Source organism: Ursus arctos, unplaced genomic scaffold, assembly GCF_023065955.2.
Source record: "Ursus arctos isolate Adak ecotype North America unplaced genomic scaffold, UrsArc2.0 scaffold_7, whole genome shotgun sequence".
In the NCBI taxonomy this organism is placed as follows: domain Eukaryota; kingdom Metazoa; phylum Chordata; class Mammalia; order Carnivora; family Ursidae; genus Ursus; species Ursus arctos.
The window spans coordinates 5,683,942-5,701,889 of record NW_026623089.1 but is presented as its reverse complement, the minus strand read 5'-3'; the positions used below and the strand labels follow the sequence as shown (position 1 = coordinate 5,701,889).

General features: G+C 49.4%; 1 protein-coding gene across 3 annotated transcripts in view; it reads right to left on the bottom strand.

Moving 5' to 3' along the window:
• Positions 1-10,547: 10,547 nt before the first annotated feature.
• The window catches only part of CUNH10orf90 (chromosome unknown C10orf90 homolog), a 205,784-nt gene continuing 198,383 nt past the window's right edge, over positions 10,548-17,948 (bottom strand). For all 3 annotated transcript variants that reach the window (XM_026494386.4, XM_026494388.4, XM_026494387.4), the window contains 3 exons: positions 14,675-14,738; positions 11,532-11,631; positions 10,548-11,442 (listed from right to left, as the gene is read on the bottom strand). In XM_026494386.4, the coding sequence (XP_026350171.2) occupies positions 11,404-11,442; positions 11,532-11,631; positions 14,675-14,738 (203 nt within the window). In that variant the 3' untranslated portion in view covers positions 10,548-11,403. The remainder of the gene's footprint in view (positions 11,443-11,531; positions 11,632-14,674; positions 14,739-17,948) is intronic.

Below are 17,948 nucleotides of genomic sequence, written 5' to 3'. Positions count from 1 at the left end.
TAAGTGTCCCAGGGCACAAATCCTTCATCATGTCTTCGGTAAATTTCTTCCGTGGGAAGGGTTGTTAATGCAAACTGCCAAATGCCGCGGGCGGGCTCCGCTACCTGGCTCTGCCCCTCACCGCGCAGGAGGACCGCTCTCTCAGGGTCCAGAAACAGAACCCTGCTCAACGCCGCTCGGCAGGGGTGGGGGGGGCGGTAAGCAGGCTCTACCGCAGGCTGGTGGCGGGTTTCAGGGGCTCCAGCTGCAGGAAGCACAGCCTGGCATTTCGGACCTGGAGTGTCTCCTTTGGGCAGCATTTCCCCTGCCCCATCCACCTCTCCACAGGCTGGGAGCTTCTTTGCAAAGCTCTGTGTTCTCCCCCCTCCTTCACTCCCACTCCAGGGAGCCTCTGATTCCCTGTGGCGTCTGCTCTGGCTCCCGCTTCAGGCCCTTGCAGTTGACCGGCTCGCCGTGGTTCGTGCAGGTGGGATAGCGTGTGTGTTGGGCGTGGGGTGCACAGAGCACAGGTGTCTAATAACAGGGCAGGACCAGAGAGGCAACGGCCTGCACCCCGAACTCACACGGTTCCCTGTGCATTGTACTACAGTTGTCGTTCACTCTTAAAAAACAAACAAACAAACCAAAAAACAGAAAATTTGTAGTTTGAAACATTTCATTATTCTAATTGCATTTCTTTGGATGCTAGTGCTGTTTAGCATTTGTGCAAGATCGTTGACCATTTCTCTTTCTTCTGTGAAAGGCTTGTGCATGTCCTTCCACCATATTTGTGCTGAGCGTTGGGTTTCCTTCATTGATCTGTGTGAGGCCTTTATAAAGGACACCACCCTTTGTCATATAGTTCAATATCTGTTACTCAACTTTTTACAGCATTTACAGTGCCTTTCGACATTCAACAACTTCTCATCTTCGTATAATCCAATCTAAGTGGGTTTGTTTTGTTTTTTACCCCAGCTCACCATGTATAGGCATGCTTTTCCTTTGCTTTCGCTAGAAAGGCCTGCCTTCTGCGTGCTCAGGCACTGGGGCTCTGCGCCACATCCCCTCTCGCTCCGCCCATGTGGCGCCTACCACAGCACCCCACGTAGGCGTTCGATCCATACGTGGTTGCTGTTGACTCGAGTGAAGAAAACTCTTTACGGTCTAATGGCTCTGAACCTTATTTGCAAGGCTGCAAGTGAGAATTCAGGAAGCAATGTCCTAAATGGCACCTTAGTGCCTCTCAGAGGATCTGGCTAATGGAATTCAAACCATATGTGGGGCTCTTTCCCAGGACAATATGCTCAGAAGGCAGCGGAGATGAGCTGCCTTTCTGGAGCCTGGGAGTCCTGTAACAGGACCAAACGAAGGCTGAAGTCAACATCTTCCTTCTCTTCCTTCTGAGATGTGGGGTGTGAGGTGTACCTTCTAGCGTTAAGGATTTCTGAAAATTCATAGAGCTGGTAATAATACAGGGCTCATCTGCAAAGAGCAACACAAATGCCCTGTTTTAAAGCGGAAAGTGGTGTCCACAAGCCCGAGGCAATGAGTTGACGGTTACCACAAATCTTTTCACGATGTCTTTAAGCACATACATGGCGACAACAACAGTCATTGTGCTGGGCCTCCTTATGGCTCCAGGACTTTGGATCTCATTTTAGAAAGTGCCCACAGAAACCAAAACCAAAACCAAAACCATCACCATGTAGGACATTTCTAAAGACACACTCCTCCCATGGTGGTCCTGTGCCTTTTCAACTTTGGGGGTGGGGGCAATCTCTTGTTTGAAATCTTGCACGTTTTTTGACAGAATTATCGATTCTGTGTCGCCTCCTTGACTACAAGATCATGAACTTGGGTACAAATCAACCTCTGTAGAATTGTCTCTTTCACCCACATCCAGAGAAAGGGAACTTGGGTTTTCTAAATAAAGTGTCTGGAGAAAACCAATGTGTGTACTGCACAGATTATGTCGTTAATAATGCATTTTTAGAGGAAGTTAATATTTTATGGGCTATTAATAATATATGTGTTTGGGGAAATGCATATATTCCATAGAAGGAAGGGAAAGTTCTAAACCTGGAATTTCACATCTCTGTAGCACAGTGCAGTTGTGACCCATATTTGACGAAAACTTGCCATTATTTTGTATCGAGAATAAAGTTTCTTCGTTGGTGTAACCTGGAAGGCTCAGAATTCAGGACTTTGTTTCTGCTTCCAGCTGAGATCGCTGCTGACAGCAGCCCCGCCCCTCCTTACGCATAATGCACTTCAGCCAGACTCTGAGCTCCGCCAAGGCCAAAACGTGGGCTTCGCAGCATCAAGCTGGGGCTTGTGAAAGGCACTTACTATGTGTATATGTAAGACGTCTTCTCACCTCAGAATGTGATTTCAACTTAACGGCAATTTTTGTTCAGACTTGGAAAGGGTCTGTCTCTCCCATTACCTTTGAGTTTGAAGAGACGAGTTACGCAACATTCACTTTCCCAGATGGAGCGAGACACAGAAGGAAGACAAGTGAGGAGCAGCTGGTGTGGCCCAGATGTAACGAAAACCTGGCTGGTGACATTGAAATGAGAACATCTTGACACCCAGGGGTGCCAGGCTCCCTGCCAGTTGCTCAGGAGGAGAAGCAGGGCATAACCCCTTCCCCCTGGGGGGCTGTCAGTCTAGCTGAACCATCACAGGACTCCTTAATCATTACTCTCCTGTCATGATGAACCTACTTAATTCCTCCTTATTCTGCAGCCCTGACATCTCGCTGCTAAGGATGCAAGGATCCAAGGAAATATTTTCTAATTTTATTTCCCTGAAGCTTTGAGGTATCCTATTCCATATGTTAAGTCTGATGGAGTTCAGAACACGCAGTCCCAAAATATGGCATCTTACCATCTTTTAAACACATGTGAAGCTGAAGGAATTTGAGAAATTCAGGTGCAGGGAGACTCCCTGACCTCCCCTCTCCCCTCTCCCTGAAACAGTTGTAAGACCTCGTGTGAGAGGTGCTTCCCTGTGCTCGGGGGAAGGGGCCTCCTTATCTCAGGAGCTGAGGGACACCAAGAGGACTCTGGGTGAGCAGGCCTTGCTAAGTTTCCTGCCCTTTGCTCGCACCCTTGGTCCTACCATGTTTTCCCATGACTGTCCACTCCTCACCCGACCTAGTATAAAAATACATTAACCATTTCTTCAAGTGTTCATTTCTCTTTCTCTTTTTAAAGATTTTATTTATTGATTTGTCAGAGAGAGAGAGAGGGAGAGAGCACACAAGCAGAGGGAACCACAAGCAGAGAGAGAAGCAGGCTCCCCGCTGAGCAGGGAGCCTGGGACGGTACTCGATCCCAGGACCCCGAGATCATGGCCTGAGCCAAAGGTAGACGCTTCACCGACTGAGCCACCCAGGCGCCCCGTCAAGTGTTCATTTCTTCACGACGGCTCCCGTGTCACAGAAAATTTACATGCAACAGGTGAGCCTGCCTGTCTCCTGTGAATCTATTTTTGTTGATTTTCAGGCCCAGCCAGGGACCCTAAGAGGGTCGAGGACCAGTTTTTCCTCCAGGGGGCACGAGTCTCTTCTGTGTCAGTAAAACGACCTAAAATGTTAGTGAAATCTGAACGCGTGTCTTCATTCTTCCGCACACTCACACCTGTGCAGCATAGGAGCTTGGGGTTCTGGAGGGTGACAGGCATGGCTCCCACCTCAGTCCCAACCACCCAACACAGAATAACCTGGGCAGGTAACACCCATCCCCACTGGGACTACCCTCCCTCGTGCCGAACAGAGCCGACTCCGCGGGTCCTGGCGCACTGGCGCACTCCTCTCAATTCAGAGACCAGCTCTGGGGGTGGGGGACAGCAATTTTTTAAAATATTTTTTTTTATTATTTGAGAGAGAGAGAGAGAGCGAGCGAGCAGAGCAGTGGGGGAGGGAGAGGCAGAGGGAGAAGCGGACTCCCCACTGAGCAGGGAGCCCGATGCGGGGCTCGATCCCAGGACCCTGCGATCATGACCTCATGCAAAGGCAGACGCTCAACCGACTGAGCCACCCGGGCGCCCTGGGGCGGGGGGTGGGGGGTGCAGGGAAGCAGCAATTTAACCAGCACTCGGGGACGCTCCTCTTTTTCCTCGAGCCCCTGCCCTGCAGGAGGACCAGATGGGTGATAGGGTCTATGGTCCCCTGCTTCTCAAAGTACAACCTTCTCACTGTGCTGATTGGGATTCTAGGACTTTAAAGGAAGCTTTTTTTTGCGCACATCAAGTCCCCTAAACATGCCAATTTCTTCATCTGATGCTCAGTCGATCTGTTTCAGAGCGGGAGGAAACACTGACAGGTTGCAGACCTTTACTGAGAGATGTTCATCTGTCTCAAGATGGTACCAAAGCGGTTTTCAAGAGTGATTCTGAAATCATACTATTCTAATCTTATCTTAGAAGCTCTAACACCCCCCTCTCATGCTCACACACCACAGTTTCAGCTCCTATTAAAAGGAAGTCAGTCCGAAGCATACCGACCTTCTATCCGCTAGCACTATTCTGAGGGTAATGAATGTGAGGTGGACGTGACTTGCAAACGTGTAGACTTTTTGACTCGGACACAAACAAAAGGGAGTATCTCAGAAAATGAAAGAGGCCACTGAACAACTCTGAGCCCTAAAGCTCACTCTCTTGACATCTTTCATGAAACAATGGTCTTGAAGCCAAGTTTTGTCGGGGAAGAGAAAGTAACTTTCTAAATTCCTTGAGTTTCATGGACATATCAAGCACTCTGCCTAAGGGACTAGATCCTGGGGATTATATGCCAGGGACAGAGGGAATCCAGGATATGACCCAGAGGAGAAACCCACTTCCTCTAGGTGGGACAGAGGAAGGGCTTTAATTTGCTTCTTCAGCATGTTTCCAGGCCTTTCCACAAGGCATGCAGGAAGGCAGCAGGAAGTGCCTGATACACTGTGTCTGAGAATGCGAAAGTGGAGCCCAGTCAGCACGGAGAACCAGCAGGCTCAAGTCAGAGGGCACATGGGTGTAGACTGGAGTAGCAGGTGCAATAGGGTGGGCAAGGACCGGTGTGGGCTGCAAGGATGGCAAGGGTCCTGTCTTAAGCTACTTGGGCTGCCACAAGTACCACAGACTGGGAGACTTACACAACAGAAAGGTCTCACGGTCCAGAGGCCAGGAAGTCCAAGATTGAGGTGTGAGCAATCTACGTTTCATTCTGAGATCTCTGCTCTTGGCTTGTAGGCAGCGACCCCCTTTGTTGTGTGCTCACGTGACCTCTTTATGCATTCTGAGGGTCAGAATGCAAGCTTTCCAGCGTCTCGTCTCAGAAGGACGCTAGTCCTGCTGGATCAGAGCCGTATCCTCATGACCTCGCTTCGCGTTAATTACATCCTTAGAGGCCAAACACAGCCATACAGGGGGTTAGGGCTTCAACATGTGAATTTGGGGGGAACACAAACATCTAGTCCACAACGGGACCCTTGCTCTCCGAGGACCCTGGAAGCAGGCGTGAGACTGTGTCTTACTCCTCCCTGATCTTGTCTCATGTCCACAGATGACACGAGATGAACATATCAATAAACTCCTGTTCGTCTCTTATCAATTTGTCTTCTGTTACAAGCCTCAGCTCAGAGCCTAGGACGGGGAGAGGAAAAGTTTCTCCTCCCCTATAAGCGTGTGGCATGTGCTTAGCACTCAAGAGAAAAACAACGTCTTAATCTATTATTTTTAGAGACATTTGAACTGGGCCCCAGGTTCAGCAGGTTTCTGTCCAGGTTTCTCTTCTGTTCTGTTCCTAACCCATCGATCAGAAACCACTTCCTGCGTTCTAGGGGCTGGGAAGTGGGGGAATCTCACTCAATTGCCAACTGAGAATTAGGGTCAAAACACCCCAATCTGGGAAAAAAAAAAAGCCTTCATCATATTTCCCCAATCTAAGCCAATTTCACGTCTAGAAATAACCAATGTCCACACATCCTAGTTCTACCCATGCGACAGTACTCGCTATCCAATGGAAAGATGCCGGCGTCACCTTGCTAATAAAACGTCCCAAGCTACCAAAGTCCCAGAAAACTAACCTGAATCATTTTGTCATTTTGATTTAACAAACGTTTCAGCTGAGCAAGCAAGACTTGGAATTATAATTATGTCAGCATATAATAATTAAATCTGCCTAACCAGCCTTCGCTGTATACTTTTCAACAAAAACCAGCACAAAGAATTCTGTACGTGCGCTCAATAGATTTCAGTGTTAAGGACATAACTGGCAACACATCACCGTTCAGCGGATCGTCATCACAAATTCCTCTGGTACCCGTGTCATAACATCAGTCACAAGCAACCACAGTGGATACAACACATAACTGTGGGTTTACTTCCTTACAGATCGGCAGCAGTGAAAAGATTTATAATTTCCCTGTCCCTGACATCAGTGGGCAAGCAAGCAGGCAGCCTCGTTGGCTTTGACGGAAGGATATTACGCGTCGCATGTACCTGACACGGGTGGCGGTTGTAATATCTTCTCCCTGATGTCAGTTCCAGCTGTTGTCCTACTTCAGGCAGGTCAGCAAGGGAAAGACACCGAACAAAGGAAGCATGCTCTGCACGTCGTTGACAGGATGCTTTTCCTATGGCTCACTCTTTCGGTGCTGCTTCGTAAAAAAGATCGAAGAAAATTCATGATTGTTTTTCTCAGCTGCAGTTTAGACCATCAACTGCATTCTCGTCTTCTGTAGGCTGGGATAAGAATAAACCAGCACTTCTGGAGCTCCTAGAGGCAAGTAAGGCCTCTCCCCTCCCTCCCCCACTTCGAGGTCCTGAAGGGGCTAAGATCTGAGAGAGAGGCCACCACTTGAAGGCCCGGTTTGGCTACAGCCTGGTGGGTTCCAGCAGCATCCAGCAAGTGGACATGAGAAGCTTCCTAGACAAGTGAGAAAAAATGGACGTTTTTCAATGCCTCCTCCCCGACTCACACCCCAGACAACTACCTCAGACAGTCTCTTGGGCCTCAGGATCAGAACTGTGCCTGAGGCAGCTGACGGACTTGAAAAAAAAGTCTCCCTCGAATCTCAGGGAGACTTGCCAAAGTTGTTGCTAGGTTCCATGTGGAGAAAACATTTGCATGAGGGAGCCCGCCACTCCCGACTGCAAAGAGAAAGGGGGCCCCCCGTGGAATCCCACGGAGTTTTCTGACGGCCGGCTCTCCCAGTGAGTGAGGGAGATGTCCTGGCAGCTTGGGACCGACAGAGAAGGAGAAAAATCTGGAGAGATGGCCAGAGCGTGCCGGTCCCTGATGTGGGCCAGTTCAGCTCAGGGCCAGCCCCTGCCCCAAGGCTGCCATCCAGCCCGACACTCGCGGGCACCTCTCAAGTAGCCGTGAGAGGGCACCTAACGTACAAGCATCTGCTGATAGACTCGCCTTAATCACTTCACAGATCATTTCCTTTGCTTTCAACGTGCATGCCGACACTCTCACACAAAACCACCGCGAGTCATTTCTGAACCTCGTTCTTCCTCCCTTAACCCAAAAGGCCCGGGGCCCCACTGTCGGATAGCCTCCCGCTGGCCCATCGTATCGTCTCGTCCTTCTGCATCTGGCCTGCCCCCTACTCAGACCGTTGGTCATCTGAGACGGTCAGAGACCAGGTCCGTAGCCTGCAACTTGTACACCGAGTGTTGAAATGGGACAACTTCCTAAGTAATAGCATTTTCAACTAACCTTCAGCAACTGGGGTTTCAGAAATAGTTCTTTCAAAGAGCCTCGTTTCATGTGAGCAAGCATTTGCTGACTCACTCAGGGAGCACACAGCTTCCAGGAAGTTTGGTTGGCAATGCATGCTGGCTAAAGAAACCAAGGCAATTGTTTTTCCATTATTCCATTACCAGCTGGCAGAGAGGATGAATACCAAAATAGGAATTTCTCCTTCGACATGAAGTCATGGAGACCACAGTGAGACAGGCTGGTCCGTCCTGTTCCCGGGTGCCCATCTCAAATTATTTTAAATGTTGCTGGGTTCGAGCTCCTGAGCTGTCAGCTGCGAATCTTCAACTCCTGCTACCTGCTTGTGTCGCTGAAGAATCGTTCCGATGCCAGCACCCGAACATGCTCACGTGTAAAGAAATCAGCTCCCGAATGAATCTGATTATTGAAGTTACAAAGGTAGATTCTACTTAGAATTTCAATATCATTAAAGTCTTTCCTACAGTCTGATTTGAAGAAGAGAATCGAGCAACTGAACCATCAGTTTCTGAGAGAAATACAGGGATGGCTGTCGTGTTTCAAGCCTTGACTTCCATAGTGATCATAACACTATTGTATTTCTGTTATAACCTTACTAAAACACAAAGGAAATGCTGGGCATCCAAATTTGCTCATCAGCATTACAAAACAAACAATAATAGGGGAAGAAATGCAGTTTAGCAGAAACCAGAACTTTCCTTTGCAGCCCTGTCCCGAGCTGGCCGCCCAGAGCACAGACCGGCTCAAGCCTGACATCACAAACTCCTACCCGAGTTCCACCTCGGGGGCCTTAGTTACGAAACATCCTCAGAAATACATCATTCAAGGGCATTTGATCCCAAGTCGACTTTTACTTATTTTTTAGATTTTAAGACCTGGCATCCGCCTTGCAAGGGGGGGTAAACTTTTCATGCGCAACTTCTGGAAGTTGGCTGCATGCAGGAATTCTGAGGTATTTAGTTCCTAGGTGACATAAACCCCCTACTTAGAAAGTGTCACAGAACAGTCTAGAAGTGGTTGGGCCCTGAATGTAAATTATTGGTTAGGAAAAGCTCTGAAACTGTCTGAAGATAGTAAAGAAAAATAAGAAAAGGTGTGGCAGGATCTTTACCTGAGAAAGATGGGCCTGAACTAATATCATAGATTTGGCTTAAACAATTTAAGACAGCGTGAAAAATCTGAATAGAAATTCAGTGTGCCATCGCGGAAGTCCAAGAGAGCTGGAATTAACCTTAAGGATAAGCATAAACCACGCCGTTGAGATTGTTTCTAAGAAGAAGAGCTTGGAGCAAAAGTTTGCAAAGCATCCTGTTTGTAGGACTGACCTTTGCTGTGGCCACACTCACGAAGTCAATGGTCTTTTTGGCGCCTCTTCTCAGTGCCGAGCTGAGGGATGATGTGAACGGACAACTCACGGCCCCTGGGCCCGAAGTTTCCCAATGACACTCCAGCCTCCACTTCTGCGTCTGTGTGACAGGAAACACTCTGGTGTGCTTGCTTCGGGCCAGGCACCCTTTGGAGCACCCAATTCACACTGATGATTCCATTCCCATGACAGCCTGTGGGGAGGTGCTGAAGCTGTCTCCGTTTCATAGGTGAGGGGACGGAGGCAAGGCTAAGCAGCTGGCTGGGCCAGTGCTGGGTGGTGTGATCTCGCCCTTGCAAAGCTGCCCTTCTTGCCTCCTCCGTTGAAATGATCCAGGTCCCCTAAATGTGATCCCTCTGCTTGTGGGCTCAAGGCTAAGCTTTGTTGGTCAAGGAGAGAGAGACCCTGCGGGGCAGACGGGTGCTGCTTCCTAGGTCTGGACGGTCTGCTCAGGGGGCTCCCGTGAGTCAGGTGGCAGTGGCGGTGGCTTCCCCGGTGCCCCCTCAGGTGGTACTGAAGCAGAGTAACATGCCACCCACCCCGCGCATCCTAGAGAGCTGGCTTCCAGCAAATTCCAGAGGGTGAGTTTTCAACAAGATCCATCAGCAGGGCACCACAGGAACACCTGTCCCCCACTGAGCCACAACGGGTCCCTCTCCATCCTGTCTGGACCTCAGCTCGGGGCAGGAAGGGACGCTCCTTACGGACAGTGCTGCTCGGTGCTGTTCCCACGGCATGCTTTCGAGTTCCCTCTACTCGTCACTAAGCAATCCCTTGTTCCTGCACTCCCGTTAGGGTAAATAATTATATACATTACACTTCCCTGGCCAAGTTACTGTGCGGTTTCTCTCTCCTGATTGGATCCAGACCGATACCCTTGCCTAAGGGCCCAGAGGGGGAGCAATGCAGCCAAGACCTGAATCTGGAGTCTGCTCCGGACCATGCTGTCACCATCTCTGGCTGGCAGGGTCTGACAACATGTGCCCAAAGCACACAGCACCGATTCATCCTGGAGGGCAGGGCAGCGGGGAAGGTGTCAGGGGAGAACCCACAGGCTGAGTTTTTAACCAGTTTTCTGGTAGATACATAAATGAAAGGCATTCCAGAAAAGGGACGGCCTATGAAGCGCTGAGAGGAGTGACAGACTCAGGATGGGGATGGAGGTGTCAGCAGGGCTCCTGCTTAATCCCTCAAAACTCCTTCACATTCTGGGGCAATTTCTAGTGAGATGGGAGGCCTTCAGGATCCTAAACCTTGCTCTTCCATTTCCCTGCTTCTCTGGGGACAGCCTTGCTCTCCGGGGCATCGAGGAGCACGGGGCTCCTGACCTGGGTGTCGTGGTGATGAGAAGGTGGCAGAGGAGGGGTCAGAGGCCGCCGCGGGGCCATGACGGCATTCTCACCAAGCATCACCCACAACGGCCGCTCAGTTCATAACACGGCATACAGAGCAGAGCGATACTTGCATTTTTGTAATAATTTCATTTATTTCCATTTTTGATAAAAGCTAGTTAGTTCTTAACTCCCCAAACACACACTGATAAACAATGAACAGCATCAGCGTTGGAAGAGCAAATGGCAGAGCGGGAGCCACCAGGTCATTTCTAGCAGCACAGCTTTGGTTTTGGGAGGAGGGGGCTTGGCGGAAAACACTGAAGTTATCTATAATTTTTTTCCCACCAATTCTGCTCTCGTAGCTTTTGTGGAAATTGACTCTTTGTCTAAATGAGAAGAAGCACTCAGAGTGGGATGGGGTCGTGAGGACGGCTCTGCCCACCCCGCTCGCAGACACCCAGACCGCGCACTCCCTCGTCCCTGCTTCCTTCCAAGGTCGGCTTCCAGCACGGCGTGGCCCACGCATCCAGAAAGTATTTAAACATACTGGGTGCTGACCCAAAGTCTGGATTGTTGGCAAAAGTTGAGATTTATACTTAAAAAGTGATAGATGTGGGTCCCAAAACTTTGAACAAAAATAACCCCCTGGGATCTAGGCCCATGTGAATGTATAAGGCCCTTTTCTGCCTCAATGGCAATGGTGGGGGGGGCATCAGAAGCAAAAGGTAAATTCCAAAGCAGAAAACTGAGGTGACTGTATCTGGTGGTTTACATCGCGTTGGTCACTCCTCCACGGTCTGCGGGCCTGTTTTCTCAAGGGTTACTGTTTCTCTGTGGTTTGGGCAAGGAATTCAGGAAGCTATGTATTATGGAAAAAAAAAAAAAAGCAAAGGAAGTGTTTCATATCATGAAGATAATGCTAAGTTTAATGGTGGAACCAGCGTTTGAAGTCATCCCAGGTCCGGGGAGCGGGTCAGCAGCGCAGCCTACGGTTACACCGCGTTCCTTTGAAGGAGCTGGTCCAGTAATTGCTAGGGAAGCAGGAGACAAAGACGTCAAGGCCAGGTTCACCATCTGCGGGCCACACACACGTCACACCAGGTGGCGGCCAGGCCATTACCTTTTTGAAGACTTCAGCACGGAGTCTGTTACTCTGTAAGATCACTCTTTTCTTTTGTTCTTCTTTTTTCTTTTTCACTTCCGGCAAGTTATCATAGATTCTGAAACAGATTCAGAAAACACGCGGAACGGTAGCGAGCCAGCGTGTGCCTGGGGTGGCTCTGCGTCCTGTCTTGTCAGCAGGCTCTTCCATTTCAAAGACAAGACGAGCTGCAGACGGGCCATCCCGGATCCCCGAGACGCCGGGACCCAGGGCTACCCTGACAGTCTCCAGAACGGGCCGCCGAGGCCGGGACGGCGCCAACAGGCAGAGTCCCCTCCCGGGCAAAGCTCAGAGAGCAGGCCCTTCTCTGCCCCTCCATTCTCAGAAATCAGTGACTTGATTGCATCAAGTGGGAAATTCCAAACCTACTGGTTTGCCACTCTGTGCAACCTTACCCCACATACCTTTCTGCTACACATTTTCTTAAACCTTCCTATGACTTAGAAAAGGAGCAGCAAATAAATGGAGGAACTAGCAGGAACTATACTAGAATTCCACACACGTCAGTGTGCGTTTACCTCTTAATGTGTGCCTTCCCAATTAAACTGCTTCCAGATACATCTCAGGCATTATGTTCTTGTCCTGGTGTAAACTTAGGAGTTTCCAAGTTACAAGCAGGACCCAAGAGACCTTCTTCTGGACGCTTCTTTCCTACCTCTTACTAGAAACTGTTTGTGTCCGGATGCCAAATGATATTTCTGCGAGAATCCGCAGACACAGCGGAAGGACGGTAGCCTGAGCTTTGAGGCTGCTATATACATGGCATGTGGGTACACACCTTTTCTCATTTTCTCTCACATCTGAAAGCCAGATAAAATTTGCTTAATAGGTTCTACCTTTAAAATAATAACTAACAAAGTATAAAAATATTAATGAGGACAATATTATCAGGTGACATTATCTTGGTTATTGAGCACGAGGCTAGTCCCCTGGCATAAATGTTCTCAATCCGCACAAGAGTTGAAAGAGGCCTGTACCGTCTTCTGCAGCCTGACTGAGGAACGCGAGCCCCAGTGAGCTCAGGAGACTCTCGTAAAGTCCCTCAACTGCCTAGTGATGGGCTGGGATTCGAACCTTGGACTCTCACTCTGTGTAACACTGCCCCCCAACCACGTAGTATAAAGTGTCTGGGAAATGCTTATTCCATTGATATGGCTTGAACGAATCAATGAACACACAGTTGCCATATCCAGGAACTATTCGAGAAAGGACCAGGGACAGGACTGGAAGGAATCAGTAGGAAAGCTGAACGTCCCACAGCTCCACAGTGGAAACCCCTCAGATGCACAGAGACCGTCTTCCTGATACCGACCATCTGAATCATGTGGACAGTTGAAGATAAAAATTCCTAGGTCTCCCTCCTGCAGCTTCTGATGCCGTATTTTGTTAAAAGGGCTTCCTAAATAAATGATGGTCTATCCATGCGATGCACCACTCAGCAGACAGATGAAACCAATGAGGAAAATCATCTATATCTGTATCTTTTGACACAGAAACACCTCACAGACATATTATAAAATGAAGAAAACTACAGAAAAATAATACGTAGACTATGATCCCCTTTTCAAAAATTAGATAACTGTTGATGTCCAAATAAAAGTCTATTTTCAGGCAAAGAGAAAGGCCAGGAAGGATACAGAGAAGGCTGATAACTGCGGGTCTCTGGAGAAAGGACTGGGCCCAGGGAGGTGTGGTGGGAGGGAAGACAGTCAGCCATGAGGGACTTCAGCTTTATCTCTACTGTCTGAGTTTTTAAAATGAAAATGTGATTCAACAATACAACTAATAACAAAGAATACAGAAGAAAAGAAGCTCCGGTGTGATTGTGGGTGAGTGAGGTCTGAGAGCCGGGGGAGCCCACCCAGGAAGCAGAGTGAAAACCCAAGTACGGACTTCATCTGTAACCTAGCTCCTGCATCCCCCCCGAGCCTTTGTTTCCTCTTCCAGAAAGCCACAGGGCCATCCTGTCGACCCTGAACGCTGCTTTGAGATCTAGTATTTTAAGTCTCCATAAGAGCAGCTTTGGGTTTGGGGACAGGGAGGGGAAGATTCAGCTGAATTTTTTCACTAAACTGAAAAAGGAATACTTTGGGCAAGAGTTACACCGACTCTGCACGGCTCAAACAAGCCAGTCTGAAAACCCAGCGGCCCCTCAGAACCCCCAGTTAGAATGCCGTCAATCAGGTCGCTAATGGGATGCTCCCCTTCTCCTCACTTCCACTCTGATACAAAGAGGCTCCCTGCAGACGATCCAAGTTGGCCAATTATCATGGAAACGATGCTGAAAGCAGAGAGTTTGTGCCTGGACTGTGGAGAAACACCTTCTTCCGATGTCAGTGGTCTCTCTAAGCACACTATCAATGGGGTCTAATTATTGCAGTTCCTCCCAGTGCTAGATACTTTATTATAAACTAATGACATTTTCTTGCAAGAACTTCGCCAACATTGCTGAGTTATTACCCTCTGGTTGGGAGGCCAGGGCTCAGAAAGAATGGCCGCCTTTGTATGCACCAGGTGGGTGAGAATTAGTGAGGGTCCAGAATAGCAACCAGCCAAGCAGAACAGGGACAGCGTGGGGCAGCAGGGCCACCAAGCTGCCAGGGGTGGAGCGTCAGGAAGGCCAGCGTGTGGCCCTCTGTGGCTTTGCTGGCTCCCACACGCCACGGGCTTCCAAGTTTGGATTCTTCCCTGCAGGCTCTGCCACTGGCAAGGTCCTCAGGAGAAACCTCCTCTCTCCTCCTCATAATATCTCCTTCAAAGGTTCACAGTGACAAACAGCACCTGCCCACAGAGACGACGGGAGTGTGCAGAAGCATTTCCATTATGAGTCTGGGGATCTCTTAGAGACCAATTACCAGGTCGCTTCAGAATCCAAGACCCGCCACTTTCCTAAGGCTTTTCCAAGAACGGCATTAACATTCGGAGGTGCAGCTGGACAAGTACGCTTCTTTTAGCCAGCGTTTCAGATTCACGGCCAAGAAGACCTCAGACATTAAAGGTGGACCTGGAAATAGTGACCCCTCTGGACAGCGCCTGGACGCATCAGCTGCCCCTCCCCTCCCTCCCCCCACATTTTTCGACTTCACACAATAAGCAAGTACCTTTTAGATCGCATGTGCATTTCCTTCTCTGAAATGTATCTTTCTTTGGGTTTGAACAAGTTATCTGGAATGAAATAGACAGAGGATTAATTTCAGAAGGTATGGCTATTGCACATTTCTAGAGAAATATTATAGTGCACTTAGTACCCACTTTTTTATCGATCCTTAGGCTAAGCCCCAACCTGCTACAGATACTGAAGGTTTTTTTTTTTTTTTTTTTTTTAGATTTTATTTATTTGAGAGAGAGACAGCACAGGCAGGGGGAGCAGCAGAGAGAGAAGGAGAAGCAGACTCCCCACTGAACAAGGAGCCGAATGTGGGGCTTGATCCCAGGACCCTGGGTTCATGACCTGAGCCGAAGGCAGACGCTTCACTGATTGGGGTGCAGACACCCCAGATACTGCAGGTCTTAGTAGACACTCATACACCGGAAACCCTTATGCTGAAGTGGGCAACCGATAGATTGGTCTTGATAATAAACACAGGCAAGAAGTACAAGGCTGGCATCTAACACACTTTGTGGACGGTGACGCTTCTATGTGCTTCAGGTAGCCACAGGCCCGGTGTGCAGAGGACAGGGCCAAGCGTCACTGAACTGTTCAGGGTCACGCTGGGTGTGGGGCCCTGGCTGTCAGGTGGAAAATCTCCACACTAGGCTCCTGGTGTCTCTGAGGACAAGGAAGTCTCCGAACTACCACCAGAGCGTTTGAGAGCAGGAGTTGACACGTACAACTGGGACCCTTCATCAGGACACTCAATCTCCACGTCCATTCTCACGGAGGACTAACTCTTTCCAAACCAGAAAATGCAACGGGCAGCAACACAGGAGTGATGTCTGTCTAGCGTCCCTCGAGGAAGTACGCTGTCGCTGAAAATCACAGTGAGTCTGGAATGTTTTCCAATGTGAGTGCATATTACTAATCACGGTGATGTTTACAGATGGCACACTTAGAATTAGTATGTATTTTTTAAAAATAGTGTGTACCCTTTTGTAGTAACTCAAATTCCCACAAGGCTCTCAGCCCTATGGACTGGCCTAAGAGTCTGTCACACAAAAATGCTCCCGGGGTACATGTTGCATGGAGAACATCTGAGAAGCTGCCACACTTTCGGGAACACCTGGACAGTGACCAGTTCACCTCCTCCAGTGCGCATAGCAGACAGACAACTCGGCATCCTAGCTAAGTGTCACAGCATTGACATGGGCTCCCTGTCATCCCCGGCGAAGACCCTATGTGTTTCCATGAATCTCTCCACGTCGGCCTGTCCCCTCACTCAGCGCTCCAGCCGAGCCACATAAGACTTCTCGGGCTTACAAATTACACGAATATACACGAAGGTGGGGTAGAGACAGGGATAAAACAAATGTTTCCCCTCTGGAGAAACAAAACACAGCTACCGATTTACAAACTGGAAACCACACAGTGGCTGAGCTTGGATTCTGTCTAGTTATTTAACGTAAGAGAAAGTGGGACCACTACTTAACTTCAAAGACAAGATTCAAAGGAGAAATAGGAGAGGGGACCAAAAAAAAAAAAAAAATCCATAGAATTTTCCCAGCTAAGGGAAAAAAAAGTCCTCTGTGTTTGGAAAGGCATGAGGAAAAGCAGCAGTCCACACCACCGTGAACATTTCCGAGATGCCCCCAGGGCCCACCCCTGGCTCTCACTCCCGCTAGGACCAGCCCAGAGGGGAGAGCCTCAGAGGCACCCTGATGACTTTCCCAAAGAAATGGGGTGCGCCCTGAAGACAGCCAGCTCTTGGGAAAGCAGGCAAGGACAAGGGACCTCTACGAAAACACCAGACCCAAGTCCGATTAGCACGCCTCAGGAGCTGCTCGAGAGGACGGGCGGCCCACCCAGGCGGACGGCGGGGCTGCAAGGGAATAAAAATGTTACAAACTCTATTTGCAACATTTTCAAAAATCTGATGTATGTGGTCTACTTTGGGAAATTAGATTTTTATTTTTAAGTTTGTTTCTTTAGAGCACCTGATACCACAAGGAAGCTTTGGTTTTATTTCCAGGAGGAAACAAAAGCATGCGAGCTCCTTGACACCCCCACGGTCTTGTGTTCTGAACTCCCCGTGGCCGGCTGTGCCTCAGCAGAAATTTAAATTCGGGGCGCAGCAGCCCATAGCAGGTGCCGAACAAGCAGGTCCGCGTCCAAGACGGCCAGCCCCCCCCCCCCCAGCTGGTGGGCTCCACCCACGCTCCGGGAAAGTGCTTGCTCCTTGGTTGCTGACTCAAGTTTTCCTAACAACACCTATCTGATGAGTAGTGTGACCTTTCTGGAGAGGAGGAAAGAGAGAAGCAGCAGTTCTACCCTCCCGGAGGAAGTTTTTGAAGTAAAGCAAGTGCCTTACTAATGGCTCCCAACCTCACCAGAGCAAACGGAACCCTATCTGGCACTTGGAGGAGGCAATGGGGCAGGACAGGGGAGGGAACGGCGCGGCAGACCTGAGGGGTCTGCGTTATTATTTATCATAATCCTTCTAGCATTTATTGGCTGCTTCCGTGATCTTCATACCAACCCTGCGCCATGCTCGTGAGTTTTTATATTTTAGGACTGGGGAAACCTGAGTTCAAAGGGCTCTTTCCTGTTCAGCCTCATGAAGTGAAGGAGTGAGTGGCAGAGCTGGGCTTCAGCCTCAGTTAGCTCAGCCCTGTCCACACACGCTCTAAACCTCAGAACACGGCCACCCACTCGCACTGCAGAATCCATAGTTTGGGGGCCCTGCTTGACACAGCGCCAGTCCACTTCCCAGGAGACCAACCCCAAATTTATTTCTTTTATACTCCTTCCTCCTACATCCAATGAGCAACTCCTTTATCACCAGGGGATGCTCAGAAGAAGAAAAAATAGGTAAGATTCTGCTACCGTGAACTTCATTTTTGGGGGGGGGGGCAGGTCAGATAATTAACAAACTGGCTACAAAGTAACAAGCAAGAGCTCTGAAGGAATCGAAACACGGCCACACCGTAAAGGGGGACTGGGTGGGCCAAGAGGGCCCATAGGGGGAGGCGATATTTAAACCACAATCCAAATGACCATGGGACCAGCTGTGGGAGGATCTAAGAGGAGGAGGAGGGTAGGGGGAACCAACGAGGGCCACGATGGATGCAGCGTGAGGGCACGAGGCGCGAGGCGAAGTCGGGCCAGCAGGTGACACGAGATCAAAGACAGTAGCATTCTCCACGCAGGTACGCTTAACAACCACCTGGGGACTTTGACCTAGATGCACGTGTGTGGGCGGTGGAAACGTGAACCAGAAT